This window comes from Podarcis cretensis, assembly GCF_951804945.1.
Source record: "Podarcis cretensis genome assembly, chromosome: 2".
In the NCBI taxonomy this organism is placed as follows: Eukaryota; Metazoa; Chordata; class Lepidosauria; order Squamata; family Lacertidae; genus Podarcis; species Podarcis cretensis.
The window spans coordinates 72,061,590-72,077,707 of NC_137171.1; the positions used below are offsets into that span (position 1 = coordinate 72,061,590).

The 16,118-nt window shown below is 43.4% G+C and overlaps 1 protein-coding gene across 1 annotated transcript in view; it reads right to left on the bottom strand.

The window, feature by feature from the left end:
* GNAI2 (G protein subunit alpha i2) overlaps positions 1-16,118 on the bottom strand; it is a 124,646-nt gene that overhangs the window by 12,167 nt on the left and 96,361 nt on the right. The window contains exon 5 of the mRNA XM_079964428.1: positions 2,067-2,195. Coding sequence (XP_079820554.1) covers positions 2,067-2,195 — 129 coding nt within the window. The remainder of the gene's footprint in view (positions 1-2,066; positions 2,196-16,118) is intronic.

Sequence of the window (16,118 nt, forward strand, 5' to 3'; positions counted from 1 at the left end):
ACTGTCATCACATCTCCTGTGGTATGTGTCACTGACAACACACTTCCTCTTTCAAGCCAGTCTTCACTAGAAAGTTTGCTTCTTTGCCTCCATCTATTTCATAGTAATAAAGAAGAGAAAATAACACTGATAAGACTCAGGAGTGGAACACAGCAGTCTGTTTTGCCCATCAACATCACATTAACTTTGAAAAATGGCACTCATTCTTGTAACCCATAGTACTGGTGACTGATGTTTGAAAGATGCCTTCAATTGTAGCCAACAGGTGGGTTTCAAGAGTGCAGGAGTTGGGGAGGAGGAGACTAAGAACTTTTTAGCCATGTGCACCAGCATGCTGCCCATTCTCATTAAACCACCATTACTTTTTAACCTTGGTTTAATGTGACGTGTGAACCACGTTAGATGGACTCCTCTCACCCCAAATCTCCCAGCTGGTGTTGCAATTCATGTCTTGCCTTCATTTAAATTTTCATTGAAGCTCAGTGTAACCAGATAAGGCTGTGCAGGGATCCTCAACTGGATCTCAATCAGTGACATTTCTAGCTCAACTTTTCACAAACTGTGGAGTTCACTGACCAGTAAAGTCCATCTTTCCTTTGTGCAGAATGTGTGCTTACCTTGAACTGAATACCAATTGGATCATAAGAGTCCTCCAGAAAGGAGGTTTTCAGTCTTTGTTTTAAACTAGCACACCCCATCATGTTTAGCATTTTCCAGTGTACACACACTTTAAAAAGTGTCAACTGGGGCAAACCTGTTGTAATAAGCCAGTCTGCCTACAGTCCATGCATCAAGGAAGTGAACTCTTTAAACTGCTCCAGCAACTCAGTGTGCTGGCCAGCTGGTGTACAAATACAACCTGCCTTTGCTAGCTGTATTTCCAGCTTACCAGATAATCTGGAACGTCAAATTTTGTACACCCAAAACCCAAAGACATTTTCCCCATACCACGAAGATGTGCACTTTGATCACCCATATATTGGCATAGCAGCTTGCCTTTCTGTTGTGCGGAAGGAAAGCTGTAATTCTAGTTTCTTGTGGTCTAATCCTTAGAATACAAAGGCTTTCCACAGTGATGCCTTCATGCTGCATTCAGAGCCGACAACTGCGGGGAGATTACACTGGCACCATCTCAGCCTGGACATTTGTATGCCAGACCCTACAGCTCGGCCTATTGGTTTACTGAGTCATGCATTTATGCTCTGATAAAGGCAAGCCAGCATGTTCCCTTTCTAATTCAACCCAGAGTCAAACACATTCAAAAGCCAAAAAGAAAAGGGAAGAAAAGAAAAGCACATCTCTCCTGCATGCAGGCCAGGGAGAAAATCAGGTGCTTGTCAAGGCACCAAATAAGCCGATTAAGGAGAAATTGGTTCCAACTGTAAATCTGGCTCCCTTGTGGCTTTGGGATGCATCATTCCTTTCTGACAACTCAGCAAATGGATTTATGGAAAAGCAAAGCTTTTCAGAATGACCACATCCAGGGCATTTAAAGCAGAGCTTCTATCATTGCAGTATGAGACAGTGAAGGCAAGGCAATCTGAATAATCCTTGCTGTGTTGGGAGGTAATGGACACAGTTGTGTTTCACTTGATGGTTAACTATGTGTCTCCCTACTAGCAAATGGTCACATAGTCCTAGGAGTCGCCCTGATCTGAAGGATGAGATAAAAAAATATATGCAAAAAGGCACAAGTGAAAATGCTACATATGTAATACCTAATTCCAGAGGCCAGGCACCCACGTTGATTTGGCATTTCTTTTTGATGTATATTATTCGATTGTATTGCTTTTCCCAGATCACTATGAAACTGTTGCTAAGTCATCCATTTCCCTGTGACATCAGGGGAACGTGCAGTACCCTCTCCCTCTGCTGGAATGTCCGGGCCCATCTCCATGCAGGTTACAAGAGAGCCCTCTGCTGCAGGGTGCGCATAATGTTGCTAAGCCTGCCTTGGTGTCAAATACACTGATAGCTAAAATCCAACTTTATCTGTTCTGCAATGAACGTTAGGTACACCTTGAGTCTTATTTCCCTAAAGGAAGCTATATAGTTTATGTACTTACTTGAAATGCAGGTCTTTGAAGGTAAAATGAGTCTCTACAATGCCTGTGGTCTTCACTCTGGTTCTCAGCACATCTTGCTGGGTTGGAATGTAATCCACTTTGGCTATCCTCTCCAAATCATTCAGGTAGCTGCAGGGAGAAAGGAGTGGGGGTGGTAAGAAAAGAGGCTCGTAATAGTTTGTAAATTGCTTAAGAATACAGGTGGTCAATATGGTACCCTCAAAATATTGTTGGACCCCCATCATCCCTGACCACTGGTTATGCTGGCTGTGGTTGATGGGAGATGTAGTCTAACACATCTGAAGGAGAACATGTTGGCTACCCTGCTTTAGAAGATTAAGAAGGCTAAAGTGCCTTTTTTCATGTTGCGCACAGACACACTCATTCATATAGCATGTATATTTGCCAAAGGTTCACAAGTCTTCCCTCTTTCATGCTACCGTAGGTTCCACGAACAAATATTTTCCAACCATCTTGGAAATAAGCAAAATCCTCAAGACCAAACATTTTGATATGAACGTAGGCCCACACTATCTAGTAAAGTGGAAGAAAATAGTCCAGATGGTTTAGACCACTTGTCTTCAACTGATGGGTCAGGACTCAATGCTGGGTCATGGTCTGATGTAAGGTGGGTCATAACGGAAGCTTAACCACCATATAAATATATGGAAGGAAAGTGAGAAATAGGTCACCAAATGAATGTTTGGGTTAAAGGTGGCTCCGGGATCTGAAAAGTTGAAGACTACTGGTATAGAACAAAGTTTCTCAAGCAAGAAACAAACATGTCTGTGATACTCCATAGAGTATCAAGGACGCACGCATGCCTTTTGGGTAACAAGCCTGTAAAAACTGTGGAGGGGACTAGATGACCCTTGGTTCCCCCTTCCAACTCTACAATTCTATGAATCAATGAAACACAAACAATCTATAAGCATATATCTGATACGTTTCTGGCTTGCGAGAGACCAAGCAGAAATTATCATTTTAGCTTATAAGGAAGAAGTTATTTTAACAAAAGTCATTTGATGCACATTTTGGTCCTCTCTGTGTTGACTTGGAAACAAGTCCCACTGTGTTCACTCAGAATTACATCCATGTAAACAAGCAGAGTATTACAGCCGTAAAACTTGTTTCCCAAAATGCAGGACGGCTGAACTGTGCCACCATCATGCACTTCTGAGCCACAGACGTCTTTATCTGTGGTGTTTAGGGCTATGAAGTGCCTGGCTCTTAACAGATAAGCTACTGAGACACACACTCAGGTCTGTATCCCACTCACCCTCTGTCGTCATTTTAAGTTAATCACGGCTGCACAGTTACATTAATACAATGCTGCTCTCAGGGAAGAGGAAAGTATTCATCACTATGGCAACAAACCAGAGACAGAGAGAGCCTGCGCAGAAACAATTTATGGCGGTATGCCATTTATAGTCAAAACACAAAACCCTCCTTCCTGGGAGGAAGAGGGAGGCCTTTGGGGGGAAGGGAGGGGACAGTCTGCAGTGCTGGTTGAGGCAGAAAACATCAGGACAAGGCAGGCCCTGTTGGAGACGGCAGAAAACCCTTCGCAGTTTGGCCAGATTCCTTCCTTCCTTCAACTCACAGTGAAGTCAAGAGAAAAGAAGAGCCACAGAGCAGAACTCACAGGATACACTTTACAGTTAATATACCCATGAATGTGCAGTGAGAAATTGAGTCATCGAGAGAATGGCAATGGCATCCTTCCAAAAACGAGAGTTGAGTCTTTTCTACTAGAACAAGCAAGCAAGCAAGCAAGCAAGCTACAGTGTGAGAAACACACACAAATCCTTGCAGGAACAGTCAGGTGGAGCCGCAACATGGGCACATGGAACGCAACCATTGGGAAAGGCCCTCCATTATTAATTAAATCTGTATATCACCCTTAATCTGAAGATCACAAGGCAGTTCACAACATAAAAATGAAAACACAAATACATAATAAAACAAAAACAAACCAATAACCCCCCCTTCCATAAACACATTTAAGAACCCATAGAAAGTTAATCAGGCAAAGACATGCTTAAAGAGAAATGTCTTCACTTGTTACCTACAGAAAGGTAATGAAAGTGCCAGGCTAGCTTCCCCAGGGGGAGTATCCCACGAATGGGAAGCCACTGCAGAAAAGGTCTGTTCTCGTATTGCCTGTTCTCCAGACCTCTTCGGGAGGAGACACACAAATAAGGGCCTCAGATGACGATTCCAGGGTCTGGGTAGGAGGAAGAGGCAGTCCTTGAGGTATTGCGATCCTGAGCCATTTAAGGCCTTATAGGTCAAAACCAGCACTTTGAACTGGGCCCAGAAACAAATTGGCAGCCAGTGAAGTTAGGCCAGGATTGGTGCAATAGGCTCAAACCATCTTATACTGGTGAGCAACCTGGTTTCTGAATTCTGCACCAGCTGAAGTTTCTGAACCACCTTTAGAGGCAGCCCCATAGAGGTTAGATGACAGCATAGATGACAGCAATTAGCCTACCCCTTTCCAAATAGGGGCACAGCTGGGCCACCAGCTGAAGCTGATGGAAGGCACCCCGAGCCACCAAGGCTACCTGAACCTCTAGAGACAGCAAAAGTTCCAGAAGTATTGCCAAGCTGCATACCTGCTACTATGTACCTGCTCCATTAATCCTCAAGCATCTAGCTGGCCTTTCCTGAAATTGTTGGCCAGCTTTTCAGGTGACAACCACCACACCTGGCTTCTGCGATTCTTTCCCTTGCTAATCCTTCTAAGTTTAAGAGGGGATGGCACACAAGAAGATTTAAACCATGGTCTTAATTGGCAAGGCGAAAGGCCCATTTAAATCATCAATTTAGACCAAGTTTCCCATTGATATTTCTTTGCATATTTCATATGGTGCCCTCCAGATGATATTGGACTCCTACTCTCAACAGCCCAGTCATCACAGCCAGTGATTATGGGAACTGGAGTCCAGCAACATCTGAAGGGCCCCTGTCCTAAACAGTGCTGCAAATCTGACCCAAGACCACATGTTAATTTACAACCTTATTGTTTACATTTAAAAAACTAATTTAATTATTTAATACTTTAACACCCCCCCCCAAAAAAAAAAAAATCTCTGTAGTATACTGTGCCCAAAGCAGGCTCACAACTCCATCAGAAAAGCCTGCCTAATTTCTATCTATCATGTTTCTACCTTAGAAGGGAGGTTGGTCACCAGAGGACAAGGCCATTTCTGTGGAGAAGGCCAGGCTGATCAAATGACATTCATTTCCTCTGCAAATCTTGTGTATTTTTGTCCTGATCTTTCCAGCAGAAAGCCACAAAGTGAAGGGGAGCCAAGCTGAGGGATTACACAGCTAGCTAACAACGGCAAGATGATTCAGCACTGAAAGCCTGGCAAGGACACAGGCTCTGCCTGCGGAGCTGGGGTACAGTATTTTCACAGCAGCGGCATGAAAGCAACAGGCAGAACAATCGAGACAACTTCTACAAGCTATCAATTATAGCAGCTCCTGTACAGGCAGACATGGATCCACATCCCATCATAGAAAATAATCACTGTGAATAAGAGGAATCAAGAATAGGGGAAGCAGGAGGTCTCCATAGCTCCAGGGAAGCTGCTGCGGCCATGTCCTGTCATGGTTCTTCCATGACAAGGTACTCAAACCTAGAAACGGGGATGGCACATCACTGCCAGGCACTGTCGTTATGACCACCCGTTCTGAAAACCTGCCACCCATTCACTCAGTGATTATTAGGGAGGACTTCTTGTGGGAAAACCCTGTGCATTTCAAGGATGCTTCCGTCCTCCAGCCTTGTCACACCGTTCAGCACCAAACTGCACAGGAAGCCCTCAGGCTGCTGAGAAACAACTATTGTTGGGGGCGGGGGAATCCTTCTTCCATACTTGTATTTATTTTAAAAAATTACAAAGGGCTTAAAGAATCCCTAAGCAGTGCACATAATAAGTTCTATAGGCTAAAACAAAATTATATTTATTATTAAGGATAGTAAGGAGCCATCAGAAGAATTTAAGGACTGCCCCTCCTTCCCCAGGTATATCAGAGGAATGTCCTCCATTCTAATCGGGCAAATTAATTATTGGACTGACCAGCAATGGTCCATTTGTGCAGATTATATCAGCTGATGGGGAAAGCAACATATGTTATTGTAAAATGGAACTACAGTGGTACCTCGGGTTACATACGCTTCAGGTTACAGACTCCGTTAACCCAGAAATAGTACCTCGGGTTAAGAACTTTGCTTCAGGATGAGAACAGAAATCGTGCTCCGGCAGCGCAGCAGCAGCAGGAGGCCCCATTAGCTAAAGTGGTGCTTCAGGTTAAGAACAGTTTCAGGTTAAGAACGGACAAACTAAGTACATAACCAGAGGTACCACTGTACGTAGATGCACACAATGTCTCAATGGCTGTTTCTATTAGGGAAAATTAGTTTTGTAAGGAAGTGATGTGGAGTGTAGAAGCAGACTGATCTCCCCTCCCCCCACAAAAGCCTCAGGGTTCCAGATGTCTGTTTACCCTTCCAAACCTGACTTCTACAGGAGGAAAGAGGAAGAGGCTTGAGGAAAGGTGCAAAAGAATTAGGCAGAAGAAGGGTTAAACACATTTTCTCCAAGGTGTCTCTTCCCCAAATCTCTCCTCTTGAAGCCATTTCCCCCCTAATACAAGTAAGTGGCTGAAGTATGTGTCACACACATATTTACATGTAATGTGTAGCACCACCTTTTATGCCTGCCAAATCTTGCTGTCTTATTAGCTACAGTGGAGATTTACTTATAAAAGATTAGCTTAGTATCTTTGGCTACTCAGGATCCTGAATGTGGGTTACAGTGTAATAAAAAAAAGAAAAGAGGAAAAGCTGTATAGAATTTCACACTTAGACAGCACAAGTACATTCCATATATACATTCAATATGATTATCCTATCCACATGAAATTTAGTATGGGAAATCACCTTGGTGCTCAGTGAAATAGAATGAAAAATGGTTGAGTTACAAGTTTTGTTTTTTTAATGGCTGGAATCATTATTTTTACAGACATACAGAATACCTTAAAGTTATTCTTTTTTGCATTGGGACTGAAAGACTAAGGGAAAAGTGTGGGTACATGGAGTTTTAGTCGTAAGGAAGCACAATACACAAGATTTTAGAATGTGTTTACAGCTTACATGGTGCAAAAGTTAAGGCAGAATCCTAATTTTACGCTTTCTGAGGCATGTGTGCATTTGTAAGAGTCTTAACTCTTCTTTCTGAAACCAAATATTATTTTTTCAGACTATATATATATATCTATACACACACACACACACACACACTCGTTACAAAAATGGACGCATTTTTTTTTAGGTTTTTATTGCCTTCCATTGCTGCTATTCGTTGAGTACAAATAACTTTATCCATCCATGTTAAATAATCTTCTGCAATCACAGATGTGGTGCTTTGCTCAGCATATTGTAAAGACTCGATGTTTGTACTGCTCTGCAGCATGCTGTCAGAGTTGGCCCTTCTCAGCAGGATCACTGGTGCACTACACAGCAAGTATTCCGCATACACAGCAGTGCAATGACCTGACATTCTTTTACTGTAACCACCTTCTGTCAAATGTTCTCAAAATTTCATCTTCCACCACCACTTAAATGCTGACCGTCCCGTCCCCCCTTCCCCCTGTCTTGGAAACACCAGCCATTATGGACTTAGCAAAACAAGTAAAAGCAAGAAACTTTTTTAAAGAAAGCAGCATCATAACCACTACGCCAGAGGAATCTGACAGACACACTGGTGTCCTATCCACTAACACTATGCATTACCCCCTAGTTAAGACTGCTTAATTGGATTATTACAAACAGGCATCTTTTAAGCAAATTACAAACACGCTAAATCAGGGAATTTGCAGTGGTGAAATCCACCAAGATCTGCACTGCATGAAGCGATTAGGAATTTCAGATATGGCATTTCAAAAGAAGAAGAAAAACCATGGCCAAGATGCATGCTAGCACCAACTGGGAAATCTTGAGAGCAACCACAGCACCTTTACTATATGTTGTTTTACCCAGAACACCACTTACAGAGAATGATCACCACAAGGTTTCCTACAGAACAAGGGGTTTCTATGACATTAGTTCTTAAAGCTTCAATTTGAAGACTGAAGAGTAGAGAGCTGTTGATCCAGCAGCTTGAATTAATAGGAAGAAAGCAGGAAAAGACCCTAATGACTGTGACCCCTGCACAGTAAATCAGTATCTTACAAATGTAGGCTGAATGAGAAGAAAAGCATTCCAGATTTGTTTTGATCCAGAGCAGTCCAATTCAGGGATCTTCAGTGTTCTCATGCACCTTCGGTGTTGTCATGTGTCTTAGGTGCCTACAGATGAAGGGTGCTAGTGCACAAACCATTATATTGCAGTATATTGCAGTAAACATAACGGATTTCAGTGCCTTCAGCATCCTTTTTGTTCATTCCTTATTATGCCAGAAAAGGCACTCAAGCAATGCACCAGTGCTGCAAAACCAGAGGATGCTTTAATGATGGGCACTTTGAACTTGCTGAGTTTTCTGTGAAAATTCAAATGCAGAGGCCTCAGAGTTTTTGAAACATGCAAGCACGTTACATATACAAGTTTGTCTGCCTGGCAAGGAGAGAACTGCTGGGAAGTTAATATGGAGCATAGGTTCTCTTAAGAAGCACTGACTGGTGCACGGTGAGCCAGTCAGTGCTCCCACTTTAAAACATTAGCAAGGCCCTTTGTAAGGAAGCTACTGTTGCAGACTGGCAGAGTGATCAGACTAGAATTATGCACTGAAAATGCCAAATTCTGCAACCATAAAATCCAAACAGAAGGTTAACAGGGACTATGGGAATAATCACAGAATTAATTAGCATTATTTATCCAGGCTACAAATCTTCTTCTTCTTTGGCGATCATTCATAGCCGAGTAAAATTGTCTTCCAGGAACACAGTCTTAACAGTGAGTCCGTAGGTGACTGTGGAGGCCAATTCTAGATTCACACGTCCTTCCAGTGGGGACATAGGTTTCCGGGTGGGAGTTGATCATGGTATGGGTTTGCCAAACGTGCCTTCCTCTTAGCACCTTTCGTCCTGAATTCGAGCGTCTTCAAAGCCCACGACACCTTCGGTAAAGACTGTTCTCCAACTTGAGCACTCGCAAACCAGTGTTTCCCAGTCGTCTGTGTTTATACTACTTTTTAAAGATTTGCCTTGAGAGAGTCTTTAAACCTCTTTTGTTGACTAATGGAGCACATGAGGGTCTATGCAATGCAGTAGAAGAGAAGGGGGTGAATGCACAAAGTGAGGCAGTTCTACTTGATGAAAAGTGGGACACTTATCAGAAACCATCTTAAGGTTTTAAAACCACCTGGGGTATGTGTGTGTTCCTGGCTGGATCCTGAATCCCTTGATTCTGAGCATGGCCAAACATTTTGTGATCCCTTTTGTACAGATGAAGAATAGGAACGGATCTGAACACCCTGGCCACAACAGGTTTGTGCTGTATTTTAATGTATTATACTCCTATTGCATTGTATTTTCAACTTGTTATTTTTATCCTGTGAACCAAGATTTCTGTATAAGGTGGCATATAAATCTAATCAGTTTAAATAAACTTATGGAATAATCATTACTGAGATAGCTTAAAGCAGGCATCCCCAAACTCGGCCCTCCAGATGTTTTGGGAATACAATTCCCATCATCCCTAGCTAACAGGACCAGTGGCCAGGGATGATGGGAATTGTAGTCCCAAAACATCTGGAGGGCTGAGTTGGGGGTGCCTGGCTTAAAGCCTGAAATATGTCAATTATGACAAAGGGCCACATTCTCTGCTGCAGAGTAAGCGCTTACCCATGAAAGCTCATGCCACAATAAACCTGCTTTCAAGACACCATGTGTCTCTGTCAGTAAGGAGATCAATGAAGCCTTATTGACTAACTACTAGGTTTTAATTGGGTGGGTGCGTGGCTGGAGGGGGATGATGCGGGTTCTTCACACCCAACTCTGCCAATATGACTCTGGTCAGAAAATTCACTGGGCTGGGCTCATTCTGCAACCCCTTTAAACCGAAGATCTGATTGTATCACACACATTAATTCATCTGTTATATGACTGCTGGAGATTACACATATTGCAAAAACAGGAAGCAACAGCCACAGGCAGGGTGAGAATTGCATAAGTTCTTCAGCTAGGGTACATGATCATGCGTACAGTCTCTCTCAGTTTCAAGCTAACACAAGCCCTTTCCCCTCCCCTCCCCTTCAATTCGGGACTACATTCCAGTGAGAATTCTCATCCTGGTTAGCTCAGAAGCAAAGAAGAGATGACAAATAACACTTTGCAAATGGCTTAGAGATGAGAAAGGCTTCCTAACTAATGTTAAGAAGCACAAATCTCTGCTCTATTAAAGTGTCAACAAGACAATTTCCATGTAAACACAGCTTCCCAAAGCTCTGCAAATCACAAACATAAATATGCAAAGCTTAAAAGTCTTGTATATTATTATGAAGCATGCTGTGATGGGTCATAGGGGGTTGTTTGTATGCTCAAACTGAATAGCGCTTTGAATCAAAAGTATATATTTGCTAGTTTGGATTCAACAGAGGATCCTTGTGGACCTCAGCAACTGTAGCCTTCCAAGGACGGCCTCTGCCCATATGAACTGACCCGGAGCCTACAATCATCATCGTCTGAGGCCCTTCTTTGTGTACCTTGGCGGGTGGCAACACGAGAAAGGGCCTTTTCTGTAATGGCTCCCTGTTTGTGAAATGCTCTCCCCAGGAAGGCCCCAGGTGAAAAAATTCCTCTTCAGCCAGGCCTTGGCTATTAAACAATCTATCACCTTCTACACGTGTGTGTGCGGGTCGTTATTATTATGTTATGCAATTTGTTTTTCTTGTGTAAACCATCTTCTGATCTTTGGATGAAGGGTGACATATAAATTTAAAAAATAACAGTTTAACAACAACAACAACAACAACAACAACAACAACAGCCATCCATCTCCTGCTGCCCTCACAACAACAACAACAACAACAACAGCCATCCATCTCCTGCTGCCCTCACAACAACAACAACAACAACAACAACAACAACAACAGCCATCCATCTCCTGCTGCCCTCACAACAACAACAACAACAACAGCCATCCATCTCCTGCTGCCCTCAGCAAGATACACGGTCACATTAAGGAAGAGGAAACCATGCTATCCTTTGGACAGGGACCTGCCCTCCTTGTTTTGATTCTGAAGCTTTGTAAGACACAATGTACAGTGGTGCCTCGCAAGACGAAATTAATCCGTTCCGCGAGTCCCTTTGTCTAGCGGTTTTTTCATCTTGCGAAGCAAGCCCATTGACGGCTTAGCAGATTAGCGCTATTAGCGCTATTAGCGGCTTTTAGCGGCTTTTAGCAGCTTATCGGCTTAGCGGATAAGCAGAGAAGCAGCTTAGCGGCTTAGAAAAGGGGGGGGGGAGGAAAAAAAGTCGGAAAAACTCGCAAGACATTTCGTCTTGCGAAGCAAGCCCATAGGGAAATTCGTTTTGCGAAGCGCCTCCAAAACGGAAAACCCTTTCGTCTAGCGGGTTTTCCGTCTTGCGAGGCATTCGTCTTGCGGGGCACCACTGTATACTAATTGGGTATGTTGTTACTAATTACCATAGTGTTTAAAAAATATTATTACTAATATTTATATCTATTTAAAGAAAGAATTGCACAAGTTCCTGCCTAAAAGCTCACGATGAGAGCAAAAGTGACAAAAGAGGTCATAAGATAAAATAGGAAAACAGGGCTATCTTTTTACATTTACAGGCATACTGAAGGGCAGCTCATTCTTCCTTCTCCCACCAAAGCTGCCCAGCATATGAAATTATGCCCCCCAAAATAAATTAAGGTCTAACTTCCCTAGTTCTGACAGGTTGGTTCCCCCCCCCCCAGAAAAAAGTGCTCAAAACGGATGCCAAACAGCTGCAAAATTCTGCAGCACAGCAACCTGCAAGTGGCAAACCAGGAATTATAAACTCTAGGAGAGATTCACCCAGTGAGCCTCATCAATGGAAGCCCCATTTCAAGGACCTCCCCCTGAAACTGGCTCTGGGGGCATTGAGAGAACCCCCAGAACAGTTTGTGGGTGTTGGAGGATGGGGATAATTCCATCAGGGTAAGTGGAATGCTTTTGCAGACAGAACCTTCATCACAGCAGGATGTTGAATTCCAGGCCTTCTGCTATGCCACACCTTCTTTGTCCTGTCTATTTAGTAAGTAAGATCTATCAGCTGACATCTCCAAACATGCCCACTTCAGGTGTTCCTTGCATTGCCAAATCTCACTGAAAATTGCCAAGTATCAGGCAGCTGACTGCCCGATTATTTTTAGGTTCTTCAGAAATCTCAGCTAGTGCAAGCAATGTCTCTAAGCTCAGTAGAATCCAGAATGAAGCAAGCAAGTTGCCGGGGGCGGCGGGAAGAGAAACACCCTTTGAACTGTTGAATGGTTTCTTTAAATGTAAAGGTTCATCATTGTTCCACCTAATGTGTATGTCTTTAAGGGGCCAGAGCAAGGGCCAGAGCAAGATAACGAGACCCAGCTTTACAGCTGTGAAACACAGCAGGTGCTGCTGAGTTGCACTGATTAAGGTGTGTCAGCATTTGCATGTAGTATATAAGGAGCAGCACCTAGCTCTCCCATTACCCTGGGGGATGGGTTGGTGGTTGGGTCATGTTTGTTTGTTGATGTATTTAGTGTATAAGGAGTTTTTGTTTTTCTTATTAAAACCTTGTTTAAGTTATTTTTGAGTCCCTTTTTAATGCATGGTCTCCCCAGCAAGCTCTCTGCAGCACTACCATACTGCAAAAAGCCAACATGAACAACAAGTAAACCTCATGGCAACCAGTGAGGTCTACACTAATGAGCTTACAAGCTTCTGTTAACAGACAAACCCTCTGCTTTCTCTCAGTTTCCAGTACATGCAATTACAAATCACAGAGCCAGGCAAAGGAGAGGGGTATGTGTGCGTTATCACTTCACACATGCGCATGGACACTTCTCCCCAAGTGGTTACCTGGAGCGCAAGGGCACGATGTAGGCTCCCTTCTCAATGGGCTTTCACAACAAGACATGCATGCACATTTTCTTAGTTGTGCTTCTCTCTTCCAGCCCTACTCTCACTGAGTAACCAGGGGACTTGCCAGAAGTCACACCAATGTAGACAATGTGGTCCAGGGTCAGTCCAAGGTCAGAATCTGAGCAGACAGGGTGCATGACAAGAGGCAGGGTCAGAGCAGTCCATGGTCTGGCTTAGCATAGGCCTGACATGCAGATACTTAGTGAGGGAACACTTTCACATGATTTTATCCCTGTGCCGATAAAACCTTCACCTGCTAATTTCCCTAATCTTATGCTGTTATTAAGGGCACAAATGGAGAATGTATGAAAAACTGGTAACCCAAAAATATGTGCAGTAAACAGCCCTATTCCTCCAAATCTTCCCAAAACAAAGCTAAGAAAAACCCCAAGTTACCTAAACTCTTGGTGAGTTTTCAATTTCCCCTTTTTATTATTTTATAGATATTGTTACATTTAATGAGCAATCTTAATCTCTAATAGGCAAAAATAGATAAAAGCATTTATGTAGGGAACAGTGGGTCATGGGTTTTAAAATAGCTCTACCTTACTGTAATATTCTGCTTATGTTGGTATGCTCCGCCTTGAGGAATCTCCACCGAAAGGCAGGTTATACTTTTGTGGATAAAACAGACAAAAATAAAACAAACTATGACTCTCCTGACCTGTGAACAACTTGCATACAAACCTTTACATATGCAATCAATTACTATTTCCAAGCAACTATAAACAGCTGTTGGGAGAGCTGGGAAATCCAATTTTGAAGGACCAAACTACACAATCCATAAGAGATTTCGGATTCTTAGTAATGACTTTGTGCTGCTTATCTTGAAAAGGTCCACAATATGAGAGCTTTTGCAGAATGCAAGAGCAAGAATAGGCGCACTTTCTAAAGCATTATGTTACAATGACTTTGCTAACTCAGGAAGCAAACTGGAAAGAGAATCGTCATAAATTGGCACACTTCCTGGATTTGCCCACACATTCAAACCGTCTGAGCAGCATGTGCAGAAAGAGCTCAAAAAAGATTTCAGTGCTTTGATGAAGCTGACCAAACCATTACACTCCTGGATCCACTTCCTCCAAATGTACCAAGGCAGACAGAATAATTTAGTCAGGATATTAAGAGCAGCAGTGAAGCCACTCACCATCACAATAAAACTCTCCCAGGAAACTGTTATACTTGCAGAGCTCAGAGGCATAAAACAGACTGTCGCTCAGATCACGCAATACGCAAAATAATGCTTTTTGACTCTGTACGGACAAATGCAACACTTCTGGCCTGCACAGAACCTGAATGCATTTACTGTGGAAAGGTTGGTGGAGGGGGAGGAAAGCCAAATGTCAACTTTCTCTGACTTGTATAGTGGTATGAAAGAGAAACCTGGACAACTAAAATAAGCTGCATGGGAGCTTTCATAATTAGTCAGATCATCAGCCTTCCATTATTGAGAAATCTTACAGAGATGTAAGAGGGGATGGCAGCCCCCCAACTTCCCTTTCCTTGGCAGAAGAGCTAGAGGTTTGTGATCTGCAAGCTGCCCTTTTGCTTGATTTCTCCCTGCACGTAGCTGCTGTAACTGCAGATACTGTCAGGCAGCAGATGCTACACTCAATTACTGCACAGCACACAACAGAATAATGGAACGGTTACACTCCCCCTCCTCTTCCCACTGTTTAATTTATTAAAATATCCTGAAAAGAGAATGGTGAGTTTGTTTGTTTGTTGTTTCTGATCACAGCTTTTATTTGCATCGTTTGAACGATTTTGACCAAGACATTTCATACTCCTTTTACATCTCTTTTCCTTCAAAAATGTCAGGTCTCTGCTGCTGAAGATGAGAAACGTTGGGTGAATCAGGATGTTGCAGTTAACTATCAAACACATCGTGCAATCTGCTTAAGCCACCCATTCAACACTGCTAATGGCACCCTATCTCCACTGAGGAGTGCTTTGAAAAAATAAATTTGAAAGCAATTCAACCGTACACTGACACATCTGAATAATTAAGACACGCCAAACAAAATGAAAACTAGGAAATCAGTGCTTCCCACTTGTCTTTCGGAAAGCAGAAAGAAGAAAAAATGCCAAACATTCTTAAATCCTATGAAGTGGAACCCTGGATGGTGTATCTTTAAAAAAAAAATGTACCAGTTAGATTCTGATGGTGTTTTGGCTGTGAATCTCCCCTCATTCTGCCCAAGGGAACTAGACAGAATGTTAAAGCATCTTGATGACTGTATTTCTATCAATTAAGGGTTGTATGGTCCTCCATTTTTTATGACAGTCTTGGAAGAGGAAGCTGGGAAACATGAAAGAGTAAAGGAAATATGGGAGGAATTCAACATAGCCCTAAGGAGATCACTCCATCAGCAGAAGCATTTCTTGCTTGCCTGGTGGAACCATCTCTCATCTCCTCCGTTAGCTCTGTTCTGGGAGTTCTCCTGACCTACCTTCCCAGAATAAGGGACGCAGGTGGCGCTGTGGGTTAAAGCCTCAGCGCCTAGGACTTGCCGATCGAAAGGTCGGCGGTTCGAATCCCTGCGGTGGGGTGCGCTCCCGCTGCTCGGTCCCAGCGCCTGCCAACCTAGCAGTTCGAAAGCACCTCCAGGTGCAAGTAGATAAATAGGGACCGCTTACCAGCGGGAAGGTAAACGGCGTTTCCGTGTGCGGCTCTGGCTCGCCAGAGCAGCGATGTCACGCTGGCCACGTGACCCGGAAGTGTCTCCGGACAGCGCTGGCCCCTGGCCTCTTAAGTGAGATGGGCGCACAACCCCAGAGTCTGTCAAGACTGGCCCGTACGGGCAGGGGTACCTTTACCTTTACCTTTTACCTTCCCAGAATCATTGGGGGGGGCAGGGGGGAAACCCAGCTGTGCAAATGGAACACATTGGGTGGGCTTCTGCCAAGAGGACTGGTTAGCTGAATC